The 13,176-nt window shown below is 41.9% G+C and overlaps 2 protein-coding genes across 7 annotated transcripts in view; both read left to right on the plus strand.

Annotated features, from left to right (window-relative positions):
* The first annotated feature begins 138 nt into the window (after positions 1 to 138).
* Positions 139 to 13,117, plus strand: LOC113956463 (rho-related GTP-binding protein RhoG-like). 5 transcript variants are annotated; one of them, XR_003530860.1, is made up of 5 exons: positions 466 to 595; positions 2,026 to 2,106; positions 3,240 to 3,295; positions 8,826 to 10,730; positions 12,722 to 13,117. XR_003530860.1 is itself a non-coding variant. In XM_027663103.1 (4 exons), exon 4 carries the CDS (start codon positions 8,847 to 8,849, stop codon positions 9,420 to 9,422), a length of 576 nt encoding a protein of 191 aa, XP_027518904.1. In that variant the 5' UTR covers positions 139 to 158; positions 2,026 to 2,106; positions 3,240 to 3,295; positions 8,826 to 8,846; the 3' UTR covers positions 9,423 to 13,117. The 5 variants fall into 5 exon arrangements, 4 of the variants coding, with proteins under 4 accessions (XP_027518904.1, XP_027518905.1, XP_027518906.1 ...); XM_027663103.1 differs by lacking the exon at positions 466 to 595 and adding an exon at positions 139 to 158 and having other exon boundaries at positions 8,826 to 13,117; XM_027663104.1 differs by lacking the exon at positions 466 to 595 and adding an exon at positions 395 to 414 and having other exon boundaries at positions 8,826 to 13,117.
* Positions 955 to 13,176, plus strand: part of TAF1 (TATA-box binding protein associated factor 1) — a 42,766-nt gene continuing 30,544 nt past the window's right edge. For both annotated transcript variants that reach the window (XM_027663101.1, XM_027663099.1), the window contains exons 1-2: positions 955 to 958; positions 6,694 to 6,706. The gene's annotated coding sequence lies outside the window, so the exon portion shown is untranslated. The remainder of the gene's footprint in view (positions 959 to 6,693; positions 6,707 to 13,176) is intronic.

The raw sequence follows: 13,176 nt of genomic DNA on the forward strand, positions 1-13,176 counted from the left end.
CAGCGCGGGGCGGCGGCCCCGGGGCCACCGCGGGTCCCCTTCGCCCGGGGAGGGAGGCGGATTGCGGCACCTGCCCCGCCGGGAAGGGCGATCTCGGGAGCACCGGGGGCATCGCGCCCCGGCCGCGTGGCCTGGTGGTGCCCCGGGGGTGTGGGGAGGTGAGATGCGCGTCCGCCCGCCGGGCGCTGAATGTGCTCGTCGGGGGGCCCGGAGAAGCCGGGGAAGGGTTTTTAAGCAAACCCTCCTCCGGTGCCGTTTCCCGGGGAGCGGCCCCGTGACCGGTGGTGGTTTTGCCCGTTCCGCGGGGAGCGGAGGTTGGGCCGCGCTGCTCCAGCGCCGGGCTGATGCTCAGCCCTCTCGGCAGCTCCGCCGCAGGCTTGAGGCGACCTCTGCTCCCGGCGAGTGTCATAAAAAGTTGGCACGGGATGAGTTTGCCTCCGGAAAGGTCTCTTCTTTCACTGCCGAGAGTGGATTTTTCTGGGAGGGATATAAGAAGAGTTGTATTTGATCTACCTTCTAAAAACAAATTGCTGTCTCGGGAAGAGCAGGGCAAAGTAGCCACCTGAAATATTTTGGAGGATGTCAGGAGTCACAGGTATTGTCTCATTTAGCAGCCTTAATCAGCTTAATGGTTCTCCTCTGAAGTCCTATGAACTTTCAGTTTTTATAACAACCTGCACCGAGGAATTCCTGCTTAACCTCCAACCCCAAGAAGCAATGCTGCTTTTTATTTGTTCTGAACTTCTCTCTTTCTGGTTTTTTTTTTTTTTTTTTTTGGTCCCTTTTGGTCTTTTTTTTTTTTTTTAAGAACCAGTGAGTAATCAGTATCTGTTTACTCTTTATAAACCCTTGTGATTCCCATCATAATCTGAGTTATGAAAAAAGCTTTAGGTACTTTAATTTAAGCGTTCTTTATGTGTACCCCATACTTGCAACATGTGTCCTGTGCTGGAGTGCAGTACTCCTTCTGCAGCATCATTAAGCTCTTCGCCCCAAGCTTATTTTTTTGATTTTCAAAAGCTCACGTTCTCTTCCGTGTGAGATGTAAAGTACATCGCTCAAAGGCACAGTTTAAGGCCAGTTTGCTGCTGTTCAGCTGCACAACAATTTTCCTATAGGGAATTTAAGATTATGAGACATATTTGGCATTTTAGCTCGCTATTTCCATTAAAAAAAAAACAAACGCTTTTGAATGTTCTTCTGTGGAGGCATTTTACAGAGATCTTGGAAAAATAATAAACATGCAGTTTGCAATTAGTAGGAGGAAATTGAATGTGCAGTTTGATTTGCTTACGTGGTGAGGCTGTGATTCTTTTGCAGTCCAAAGTGTTTTCACTCAATTTGGTGTCATGCCTTTACAGGGAATATTTTTTTACTTTGCTGTACGTGCCTGTAATGTGTAAATCCGTCAGACTGCTGAGAAACTCCTTAACTTTTGCTCACATTTTAGAACTGCAATACATGATGCAAATGAGACTTGGCAAAAATTGCAGTATTGTAGTGCACAAGCCATGATGATAACCACAATGAGTGCATGTGTTAACTCTGATCTTAATCACACCAAAACTCTTTAAAGACACTTTTGAAAACTGTTATTGATTAAGCAACTGCGTTTTTGTTTGTTTTGGGTTGATTTTGTTTGGTTTTTTTTCCCCGTTTTGTTTTGTGTGTTTTGTGTTTTGTTTTTGTTTGGGGTTTTGTTTGGTTTTGTTTGGTTTTTTGTGGGTTTTGTTGGGTTTTGTTTGTTTTGTTTGTTTATTTTTTTGTTTGTGTCTTTTTTAACACACCCCTCCCTCCAGTGAAAGTTTCGAGTGGAGGAGGAGAAATCAAAGAAATTCAACCCAATGAAAAGTGTGTCGGGGCTTTTTTTTTTTCTCAAGGAAAGAAGCTTAGATTTTCCTGGTGTAACATTGCCCTTTGGATACAACAGTGGCTTTGTTACAACCCAGAGTGCCAGCAAATGCCAGGTGACAAAACATGATAGGGAGACAGACTAACAGTTTTCTTTCTTTCCACCTCAAATAGGAATCAAGGATGCTTAAACTGGATTTATCATTCATCCTGCAACGAGCTTAATACACCTCTTCACAAAGCCTTATGCCTGAGGTACTGTTTGTTTGTTTTAGCCCACAGTAAGGACTGAGGCCGTGTCAGAATCTATAGAAGGTAGGAAGGACATTGTGTCACTAACTTTTGATGAACTGACTGTGATCCCCAGGACCTGTGCAAGTTGCTTATGTCACCCAGCAGACGAGCAGTGGATGTGGGCACAGAACCCTGCAGTCCTGGCTCCTGTCCTGACACCTTTGCTGTTCTTGCCACTGGAGCTCGTCAGGGTCACCTGTGCTCAGATAAACTGTGAAGGGTCCCTGCCTGGATGGATCCATGATTCTCTGGGTGGCGGGAGGAAAATCAAGTTTAACACTCTGCAGCTTTTGATTATGGCAGGATACATGTCACATTCCTACACTGGGGATTTCAGATACCTGCTGAAGTCTTGGTTTTTAGTTCCTGTGACTGTGCAGCTGTACCTTATTGCAGTGTTGTTTCATCAACTGTGCAGCTGTTTCATGACCTAAACCCCTTTTTAAATATTAATTATCCATTAAATATAATCTTAGATTCATAGAATTTAAGGTCTTTGATATTTAGTCACTAATATTATTGCTCTCCTATAAAATTTGGAGTATGAGTGCCTGTAGTAAGGGTCTTGTTGCACTGAGGTTTGTGTTGTTGAGGTGCCCAAATACCTTGTGCAGACCACTTTGTTTTCACTGTAGTTCCCTAAGAAACATGGCTTATGTGGTAAAGCTTCTCTGTGTTTCATCCCTGGAAAAAAAAATAATCTTTAAATCCATAAACCACTTTCAACCTAATTTGACAGGGGTAGAGGTTTTAAAAATATTATTTGAAAGGTTTTGAGTGCTTTCTTTTATTTCTTTGAAACAACTTTTTGCGTCAAGAGGTGTAAGGGCTTTGTAGCACTGGCACTGAAGGAACAACCAGTGAGAACTGCACTGGTGTAAGGCATCAGTGACATGTGCCTGGAAGCTGAATTTCCAGGCAGAGAGCTTTGCAGAAAATAAACCTCCTCCTCCTCCATTCTGTTGTTCGTGTGGAGCTTGGGTGGTGGAGTGCACAGTTCCCGCTGTGCTGCTGAAATCTGCCTTGGCTTGTTGATTTTTTTCCCCCCTCTGCTGCCACTCAGGTTGTTGCTGAGTGTTTTGTTTCTCTTGCAGGTAAATGGCAGGACAGAAAGCGGTGTGAAAACTTTGAGAGGCGCTGGGGAGTCCAAGTGGGTCATTCGTTGCTGAAGGATATTAGGGATGAGGTCTCCTATTTAACTTTTTTTACTCCTTCTTGGCATGCATTCTAAAAGTCTGGCACTTGTCCATTCCTTTGGCACTTGCCTAAAACAATGGCGAGTAAGCTGAGCTGTTGTGGAATAGTAACAGAGTCTTGATTAAATTGCTGAGAGCCCCTTTTTCTTCCCTTTTAGTCTTGGTGGGTAAGCTGCACATGTGAATTAACTCCTTTGCGTGGGTGAGGGTGGTGTGATACACTTGGAGCTGCCTTATCCACCCAATTCTTTGTTGAAAGTTTCTGCCTGACTTCATGTTTCAGGTGGACAGCAAATCGTCTCTGATCTAGTTTTTGTTGCTGAAAGAGAAGCAATTAAGTCGTTTATTTTTCCTAACTTCTGCTTGCCCCTGGTAAGGCAGGAGCAAATGTCTGATCCAGGGGAGGGCTTGGTCAAATGTGGTGGCTGAGCAGAGTGACACGGATCAGTACAGCTGATTTCAGCTGAACTCCTGGTGCGTTTTTGGCTCAGTTTTGGCCAAAACGGGGCTGTATCCAAACTGAAAAGAGAGATAGGGAAGACCTGGCAAACTCAGTGAAAGTGAGTTTATCAAAGAGCAGTATCAAAGCTAAAATCCACCTAACAAAGAGGCATTTGGTGTTAACATAGCAAGGGCAGAGACAAATCCTGCTAAGAAGTAGTTTCTCTGCCAAGAGTTTTTAAAAGTGCAGGAAGTATAAAAAGCATAAATCTAGAAAGCTACAGAAGAACTTGGGTTACTGTTTCCTCTCTGTTTTCTGTCACTGTATTCCCCCTTCTCTGAGCAGGCAGGGAACTTTCCTTCAGAAGTGTTGAGGGGAAGATCGAGAAGTTTTTTCTCTCCCACAAAAAAATTGTGATGCAACGTGAAGTTTTTCTGTGGTTTCACTTGTGATGGCTTTGTGGGGAGGGGGAGTGGGATTGAGATCCAAATCGTGAATTTCCCTAACAAATGTTCATCTGGGTGTTAGGAGAGCAAGCTGTCCACGTTAATGATACCAGAAAAGACTTAATTAGGTCGGAACAGGAGCAGCTCTCCAGATGATGTCTTGACATGCCAGTTGAAATCTTGCACATTCCAGAGGAAGTGCCAGGTGTGCAGGCAGTGAAGTCAGACTTTGCAGCATCTTCTGAGAAGGAAACTAACCCAAACAGGGAATGCCAGTTTTCTAATTCAAAGGCACTGATGGACAAGATAGAAATAACTCTCATCTGCATATTTTTGCACAACACTTCTGTGTGGGGTGATTTGGGGTTTTTTTTGTTTGTTTGTTTGTTTGAATTAATTATTATTTAATTTGAAAATTATTCCCATTCTGCTGTAGCTGCTAGAACCTTAACTGTAATAAAAGTACTTTCTCTGACAGGACTAAGAAGACGGATTACCTCTCACTACTTTGGATTTTCCATTCACTTGCTTCTCTTGTTGCATAACCTTTAAACTTGGCTTTGAAGCTTGTGCCCAGCTTTCTGTTTCTAAATTCTTAAGTATTTTTTTTTTTGATGTATCGACGTGTTAATCTGTATTTTGCTCTTTTTCAGTTCTTGTTACTTATTGTATGTGGAGTTTTTCTTTCTAAAATTTCCCCAAAAATTCATTAGGAGGTCACCAAAAGAACCCCAAACAAACCCTAAACCAATTTTCCTGCTCTTGGTAATGTTTATTGGTAATTTTGTTTTTGGATGATGGGTTTTTTTTTCAGTATATATTTATATTTAGATAGCATGCAGTGCCAGCTTGAAGGGTGCCATGCAAATTTGAACCCCAGATTTTTACAGTCTTGGGAGAGTTTTCTTGCTAAACAGATTGTTTACAAGAGAAACTAAGTTGAGACTTCATATATTTTGAAGAAAGCAGTACCTGGATTTAATAGAAAAGGCCTGAGGGAGGTAATATTAATTTTCTTGTTTGTGACTTATATTAAAAAGATCTGTGTCTTCCATGTGTAAATCTTTTACCAAACTACACCTGCTCACAACATACAGGTTTCTGGAGTGTAGTATCTTCTTTCTACTCATTATTTTTTGATTGATTTATGTAAGTTTTGTGTTTCAGTACAAATATTGTGTGTTCTGGTATGTGTTTGTTTTTCTGTATTGCATATGCCACACGTGATTCCTTTCAGCTAAAGCAACCTACTTTAAAGGAGCCTTTCAGAGAAATACACTTAAAAGCCTACAAGCTCTTTAGTTGTGTTTGTGTAGTTAATACTTTGCCTGATGCTTTGGCGTGTTTGCATGGAGTTATTTCCTACTGCAAATGCTGCTCTTCTAAAATCCCAGCCTTAGTGGGGTAATTCCAGGTATTAGTTCTGTGAAAGAGCATTTATGTTCCAGGCCTTTTTGTTACATTATTACCAATTTCCAAATTGAAACCTCTAATAGCCTCTTAAATAAAGCCCCAACGAAATAATCTTTGGGTAACACACTTTCATGAGACATTTTAAATCAGGTTGTGTTAACTGCTGGTGGTCTGGGGTACTTGTAGCTTTGTAGTTTATCAGTTCATAAAATGCCTGTACTGCCTGGCAGTGCTGGTGTGATGACCCTCCAGACAGTGCCTGTTGTGTTCAGGCTAGATGCAGTTTGGGGGTACCCTGTCATCCTGTGGAAAGCTCTGGACAGAAGTGCTTAGGAGATGTAAGAGGTGCAAGCACTTGGGGGAGCTTTTGGTTTGTGTTCTAAAGAGAGATCTGTTTACAAGTCTTTGCAACTTGTTTACTTTAGAAACTAGGAGTTGGGCGTATCAAAGGCTTTGTGTTTTTTTGTTCTTCAGGAGACTCTTGTTGCAAGAGTTGAATTTTTTGTTGCATGTGTCCAGCTGACTTAGTCCTGCCATCCCTGTGATGTCACTTGTTACAGACTGATCAAAATGAATCATCTGTTGCACAGATAATTCATTTGGGAAAAAAACCTTTGCTCTGGGAGCAGTGGTGTTGGTCACCACTAAGGGTTCTGGCAGAGCATGTTCTGGTACTTCAGTGGTTTGATGGTAGAGCAGGAGTAAGCTTTATAACCTGCTCTGTGTGCTGCAGTCCAGGGACTTGGGCAGCAGCAGCAGCAGCATGTGGTGATTCATTCCCACCATCTGCTGCCACTGGCTTGGTTGTACCTTCACAATTGGTTGTGGTTTCATCCAGTTTAATAACGTAGTTCAACTCCTCAACCTTCTTCAGTGTGTGATCACAGCTGAGGAGGTGCTGCTGTGCTACCGGGGTGGGAAGGGGAAACAGGGTTTGGAAACTCCCGGAGGCAGATGGAGGGAGTGTGGCAGCGTCTCCAGGCAGACTCTGATCTGCCCTACAGGGAGTCGCTGTTGCATCATCAGGTAGAACAGTGTTACAGCGTTAAAGTACGTCTGCTCTTGTGTCACTTTTTGCTTGTAGCACTCAGGCCCTTTGTGTTCAGAAATACTGTGTTGTGTGCTGCCATTAACAGTGTTCAATCTCGATTAATAATATAATGTCAAAAATGTTTTAAGTAATTTAATATTAAAATGGGCTTCAACCTTGGGGTTTGCAAAATGCAAGTTTTAATTTGGCACAACTTCCTTCCTTGTTTTTTTTTTTTTTTGTTTTGTTTTGTTTTGTTTTTTTTTTTAATTTTATTTTATTTTTTTATTTCCCCCCCTTTGTTTTTTTTCTTCTTTTTTCCCCTCCAGTTCTGTTAAATTCCATTCTTGGTGCAACTGTTCTAGAATAATATATTCAGTCCTGCCCTCAGCTTTTGCTGCTCAATGCTGTTCTTCATTTTACTGGTTACCTTTATGCAGTTCCATACATATCTCTCTTTACATTTGACTGGAGCCCTGAAATGGGACGACTGATTTTTTTTGATCTACGAAGAAACTCATATGTATGCTTTTCTGCCAAAGCTCAAAAGCACTTGTCTGAAAGGACAAAGCTGAGACTTGAATGATAATGAGTTGTTGATTTGTTTGGATGGTCTTAAGAGGAAGTTGGAGGGAGGGGTTTTCATGGCTGTTATAAGTGACTTACTTCACTTGCTGATTTTCCTATATTCCCTTTTATTCTTTGATGGTGTTGGAGCTGAGATCCTTCTGGAATATGCAATCAGAATAGTTTAGTTTGGGAGGAACCTTTATAGGCCATCTAGTCCAACTCCCTGCAATGAGCAGGGACATCTTCAACTACATCAGGTTGCTCAGAGCCCCATCCAGCCTGACCTTGAAGGTTTCCACGGATGGGGCATCCATAGCTTCTCTGGGCAGCCTGTGTCAGTGTTTTACCACCCTCACTGTGAATAACTTCTACCTTATATCTAATCTAAATCAACCTTTCCTTAGTTTAAACCATTACCCCTTGTCCTACTGTAACAGGCCCTGCTAAAAAGTGCTTCTCACTATTTTCTTCCGTTTGAAACAGTGTATTTGCTGCTGGTTGCAAGTTGAGGATTCTGATGGTCCCTCAAAGGCATTTGGGTGAGAAGGCAGAGGCAAGTTCCTTCTTGTTCAGACTGGCTCTGGTAGCTCCAACGTACAACAAATGACTGCTTGCAGTTCCATGCTATTTTCAAATATAGTTTAAAATTAATTGTGTTTCAGACTATATCACTTAGATTATCAAACCTAATCTTCATATAGCAGGAAAGGGATAAGGGAAACCTTAAAGTGTCAGGTATCTCCTGTGTAACAATTCCCCAGTTTGCCTAGGAAGGCTATTTTTTACAGCATATACTTTTCTCATGCTCATTATTTAGAGGACACCAAGTAGCTCAAGCCTATTAAGTTCTGCTTGTTCTGTCACTGATTAGTGAGAGTAATCTGTTCTTGGCTTCTTTAGAAAAATTCTTTATGTAGTCTAATCTGGGTACTATGGCTAGTTATATTTCAAAGAACAGCTTTTCTTGAATGTGCTACTTTCTGAACCTTTTATCCGGTGTCCTCTAAGTAATGCAGTTTCTTGAGGTCTGATTGATCTGAGTGTAGTGAATTATTATAGTAAACAGTTGCAGTGCAGCCCAGCAATGAATATCTTGGTTTAGTATATAACTTTTGGACCTTTCTTTGTGGTAAACTGTTCAGGCAACGGACCATGTAGGCAAGAAGTGTGAATCTTGGAGAGTGTGTGTGTACAGAGGTGTATGTGTGAACCTACAAAGGACAGAGTATCTTGTTACTGGGTCTGAGGTCACGATCCCTTTCCACTTGCAGGTGCCTCGAAGGGCTTGTCCTTTTGCCTGTGGGAAACAGTCTGGCAGTAAGGCAAGACTGTGGGAATTTGGCTAATTTGTACTTACATGGTTGGAATGCAGCCAGTTGTCACTTAGCTCTCAACTCTTTGCATCTCCATTTCACTATTGTCTTCCTAGCCCCGGGAGCTCTTTAGAATGGCTCGAGACACTGAATGTGTGTCAAGCTGTGATAAGAAATTGTTAGCTATATTAAAAACACTTGCTAAAGCTTATCTTTAAAATGGCCATCGTTGAGTGTGCTTTTCCTAACTCCTTTTCTTGCTTTGTGCAGGACTTTGTTTCTGGGTGAAGGATGCAGACTATAAAGTGCGTGGTCGTCGGAGACGGCGCTGTGGGAAAAACTTGTCTCCTCATCAGCTACACCACCAATGCCTTCCCAGAGGAGTACATCCCTACTGTGTTTGACAACTACAGTGCCCAGATGACCGTGGATGGCCGGACAGTCAGCCTGAATCTCTGGGACACTGCAGGCCAGGAGGAATACGACCGCCTGCGCACGCTCTCCTACCCTCAAACCAACGTCTTCATCATCTGCTTCTCCATTGGCAGCCCCTCTTCCTATGCAAATGTGAGGCACAAATGGCATCCTGAAGTTTCTCACCACTGTCCAAATGTCCCCATTCTTCTAGTGGGCACGAAGAGAGACTTGAGAAATGACCTGGAAACAGTTAAAAAGTTGAAAGAGCAGAGCTTGGCTCCCACCACCCCGCAGCAGGGGACTTCACTGGCTAAACAAATTGGAGCAGTCAAATATTTGGAGTGCTCAGCGTTGAATCAGGAGGGCGTTCGGGAGGTGTTTGCTGAAGCTGTCCGTGCAGTTCTGTATCCTGTGACAAAGAAGAACACAAGAAAATGTGTCTTATTGTAGTCACCTTGGGTGATGGATGTTGCTGTTGACTAGAATCTTGGAGGGCTTTCTAATGAGTTAAATTGAAGATTTGCATCTTGCACTAACAGCTCTAAGCAGAAATCGGTTATACAATGAATATTCTTGCAGTCTTACTGCTTCAGGGAAACTGAAACAGAACAGTCTTTTTTTCCAACAGAGAGGTCAAATATCTACTTTATTTCTAAAGTTCCAGTCTCCAGCAGCTTCTCCAGGGATCACCTGGGTTCTGTCCTTATTTTAGTGCAGGAAAATAAAAGAGGAGACTCCTTTGATACCACTTCTTTACTAGATAGCCATCAGTTACTAGGTTTGCTGAAAAGCACCAGTTCTGATAACCCCTGCTTTAAGTCTAGCTGCTGCTTTTCCCATCCTTTATTTACTGATTGAATTTGTTTTACAAACAGAAGGCCGGTTGTTTTATCAATTTAAAGCTTGAAAACAATTTGTTTACTTGCAAAAATGCCTGAAATATTACTGAGATTCACCTTATAATGAACTGTGATCATTTATATGAAGAGTTAGTGTAAGGCACGATTAATGCAATGAGCAAGACCCAGGGAATACCTGCAATGATTTCATTAACAGAAGCAGGAGCTGATTTTTCCTAATGTAAGGAACTTAGAAAAATGATGAATCACTCAAATGAGTGATGTTCATAATTTTTGAGTTGGAGAAGTGGTAGAGTAGTTTAGATGCAAGTCTTCCATAAGCTTCTAAACAGATTTTATTTCACTGTCCAAAGAGACATTGCACCCTGAGAATAAAGTTTTAACAGTTACCTTCCCGAGATGACTGAGATATTTGGGATGACACTTCTCAAAATGAGATTTTCAATGTAATCTCTCTGATGAATCCCAGAGACTTGATAGCAGCTCTTGGGGAATTAATTGCTTCACTTTTTAACGTTCTTGGGGCCACCACCTGAGATTTTTATGGCAAATTCCTGTGTTGTTTTTTTCTGTGAGAACACTGACAGAAATTTTGGAGGTTCTGATTACAGGAGCCCGTGTTTCTTCCTGTTTTCAGTTCAGTCTGTAATGGTTAGCCAGTCACTGGATAGGATTACCTGGGCAGTTTTTTTTTTTTCCTCTCTACTGGATGCTCAGTTTTTATGAACTTTTTTAACTGAAGTTCTATTTACATACTTTTTAACTTTCTTCAGCAGCCCTAGTAAGTGGCAGCTGGCTTTTATTTTCAGGATGTGCACTGTTCTTTATGTGTGGTTCCGGGACCAGCTGAGGAGTGAGCGCATGAAACCTTCCTTAGACTTAACCTTCCAGCTCGATGGTATGAAAGCAGCATGCTTCAAAGATACTTTGTGTGAAACCAGTGGTGCTGGACTGGGCTTTGTTGTCTGAAGTTGACAGTGCTGTCTTTGTCTGGCTGCAGCCTCAATTGGTCATTCAGAACTTGCTTTCTTGTGATTCCCACACATGCAAAACTGCACTGGTGTATACCCTGGTCAGAAAAAAAAGTGCCTCGTTTTAGCAAGATAACAGAAAATACATCCACAAGGTTGTTAGGGATCTTGTGTTAATTTCAGCTTGCTTTATCTGATGCTGGCAAAAATACCAGGTGGATAGAAATGTTTTTATTTGCGCCCTAATTCCACTCTTTGAAGAGGATGTGCCTTTCTTCAGCTGGTGTAGCTGATGCTGACGCTAACTGCAGTTCTTGTTTATCTGACATATGCTCACTCTGGTACTGCTTTAGCCATTGATTATAAATTGCAGTTAATCCAAATACTGGTACCTGTGGTTAGTGAACCAACACCGAGTTCCAAACGTTGCCTGAGCGCAGGCAGTACCAAAACCCCCGTTCTGTGGGATGTTTGCAGAAGCCCTACAGGCTCTGCATATTTTTCTTCACCAAGTGCCATTGCCTGGAGTGTCTTTGCATCTTTTGCACTTGTAGAGAAAGTGCTGTTCCAGATGTGGTTCCTGCCACAGTGCCCTGAAGGCTGTGAGGGTATAGAGTATTCTGTGAGATAACCTCTACTTACCACGTTCTGCCTTTGCTTTAGCTGTAGGCCTTTAGTGTGGGCTGGGCTTGCAGGCAGCAATTAACTCTGTGCCTTGTAATTCAAGATTATTTTCTGTAGGTAAATTTCAGTAACTGAGTAAATAGACTTTACCATGTTTAAAATGTATTTATTTAAGCCAGTTTGTTTTAATGCTGGTCAGACCTAAATCAACTGTCTAGTTATCCTGGTGCAAGCCCTTAACCTTTGCTTTATTCAGAGATGTACTTTAAAAAAAGTCTGTGACATGTTTGAACTAGTCTTAAGAGGTGCCTGTTATTGAAATTAAAAGTCTACTTTTTTTTTTTTTTTTTGCTACATATATTTGCAGTTTTGTACTGAGGCTACTACTGTTTTAAAAAGTTTTTACTTTTTTACATACTGAAATCTTTTAGTTCTGTGTCTTTTGTGGTTGTTCCTAACTGGATTACAAGAATTTTGTGGAGAAGAAATCTTGTGAGAAAGTATTATTGCACAACCCTTGCCCCCCTGTTTCTGTAGGCTCACAAACAGCCATCCTGGTGTGAACTGGAAAAGAGTATGGCGAGATAAAATTCAACTGCTTAATCAATTTATTTGAATCGGTTGCATTATTGATTGCATTATGCCAGAACACTTTATGCCCATTTAGATTACTTAGTAAATGGATTGCACAACAGTACTGAGGGGAATAATATGGTAGTCATGAAAATGAGCAGAGACTGAACTTTGAACACCATCAAAAGGTTTTTACTGGCTTTGGAGTACCTGGTTATTTAGATGCTTTGTATTTCTGTCACTTCCTGCCAGGAGTAACAGTCCTGGCTGACAGCTGGTTTCTTCCAGCCTCTTCTTTTCCTGAGGATGAGCTTCAGGAGCTCAGGAATCCAGTGAACTTCTCCATTCAGTGGGCATTCTCCGCTTCTGATCTTCCTGTCTTTTTTCCCCCCCCCCGACAATTTTTGGTGCATTTTATTGTAAGTAGTCCAGTGCTTCAGTCTACAATCAGTTCTGTTTCTCCCATGTTTTATTTTTCTTCTGTTGACAAATACAGACTTCACATCATCCCATGGCTGGATTTTGTCTTGTTTTGGGAGATCGGAAAATCCAGTTAAGCTGTGTGGGTTTCCCAAGCTGTTCAAGATCCTTCAGTTTGTTACTGAGTAGAGATGCAGTGTGTATGTCTTAATTCACAGGAAAGACTCACTGTGAAGAGACAGATTTTAATCTTTCAGTTTGTGAATGATTTCTGAAGTACTTGTTTGTTTTTTAAATACAGCTGAAGCTGAGCAGTTCAGGAATTCTGTGTCCAAAGGATGTTACGAGGTGTGCTTAGATGTGGAAGTGCTTTCTTCAGTTTACAGCTGTAGCTATTTCTATGAAATTTAAAGTCAAAGAGCCTCACCATGCTTTGTTCTCGAGTGCTAAACCTCACTCTGTAGAAACCTTGGTGCTGCTTGGGCTGACCTGGAGAAGAGGATGGATCTCACTGGAGTGGGTGACAAGGACCACCCACCACCACCCAAGACTCTGAAGTGTGGCACTGATACCTACACTGGCGACTTGATTTTGTACGATAAAATAACTTGTATCACATCTAACAGTTTTAAAGTTGTTTTTTTTTTCCTCCCCCTCTTCACTTTTAAATTATACATTGCAATAAACCTTTTCCCCCCACCTCCCTGGCTTGTCGCATTGACTCGCCCTGCCGTTCCGTACCGCACCTGTGCTAAA

The sequence above is a fragment of the Corapipo altera genome, unplaced genomic scaffold (genome assembly GCF_003945725.1).
Source record: "Corapipo altera isolate COAL_440 unplaced genomic scaffold, ASM394572v1 107b, whole genome shotgun sequence".
Classification (NCBI taxonomy): domain Eukaryota; kingdom Metazoa; phylum Chordata; class Aves; order Passeriformes; family Pipridae; genus Corapipo; species Corapipo altera.

What these genes read in the sequence shown, in the direction of transcription:
- LOC113956463 (XM_027663103.1), top strand. Translation starts at nt 8,847, where the DNA reads ATGCAGACTATAAAGTGCGTGGTCGTCGGAGACGGCGCTGTGGGAAAA.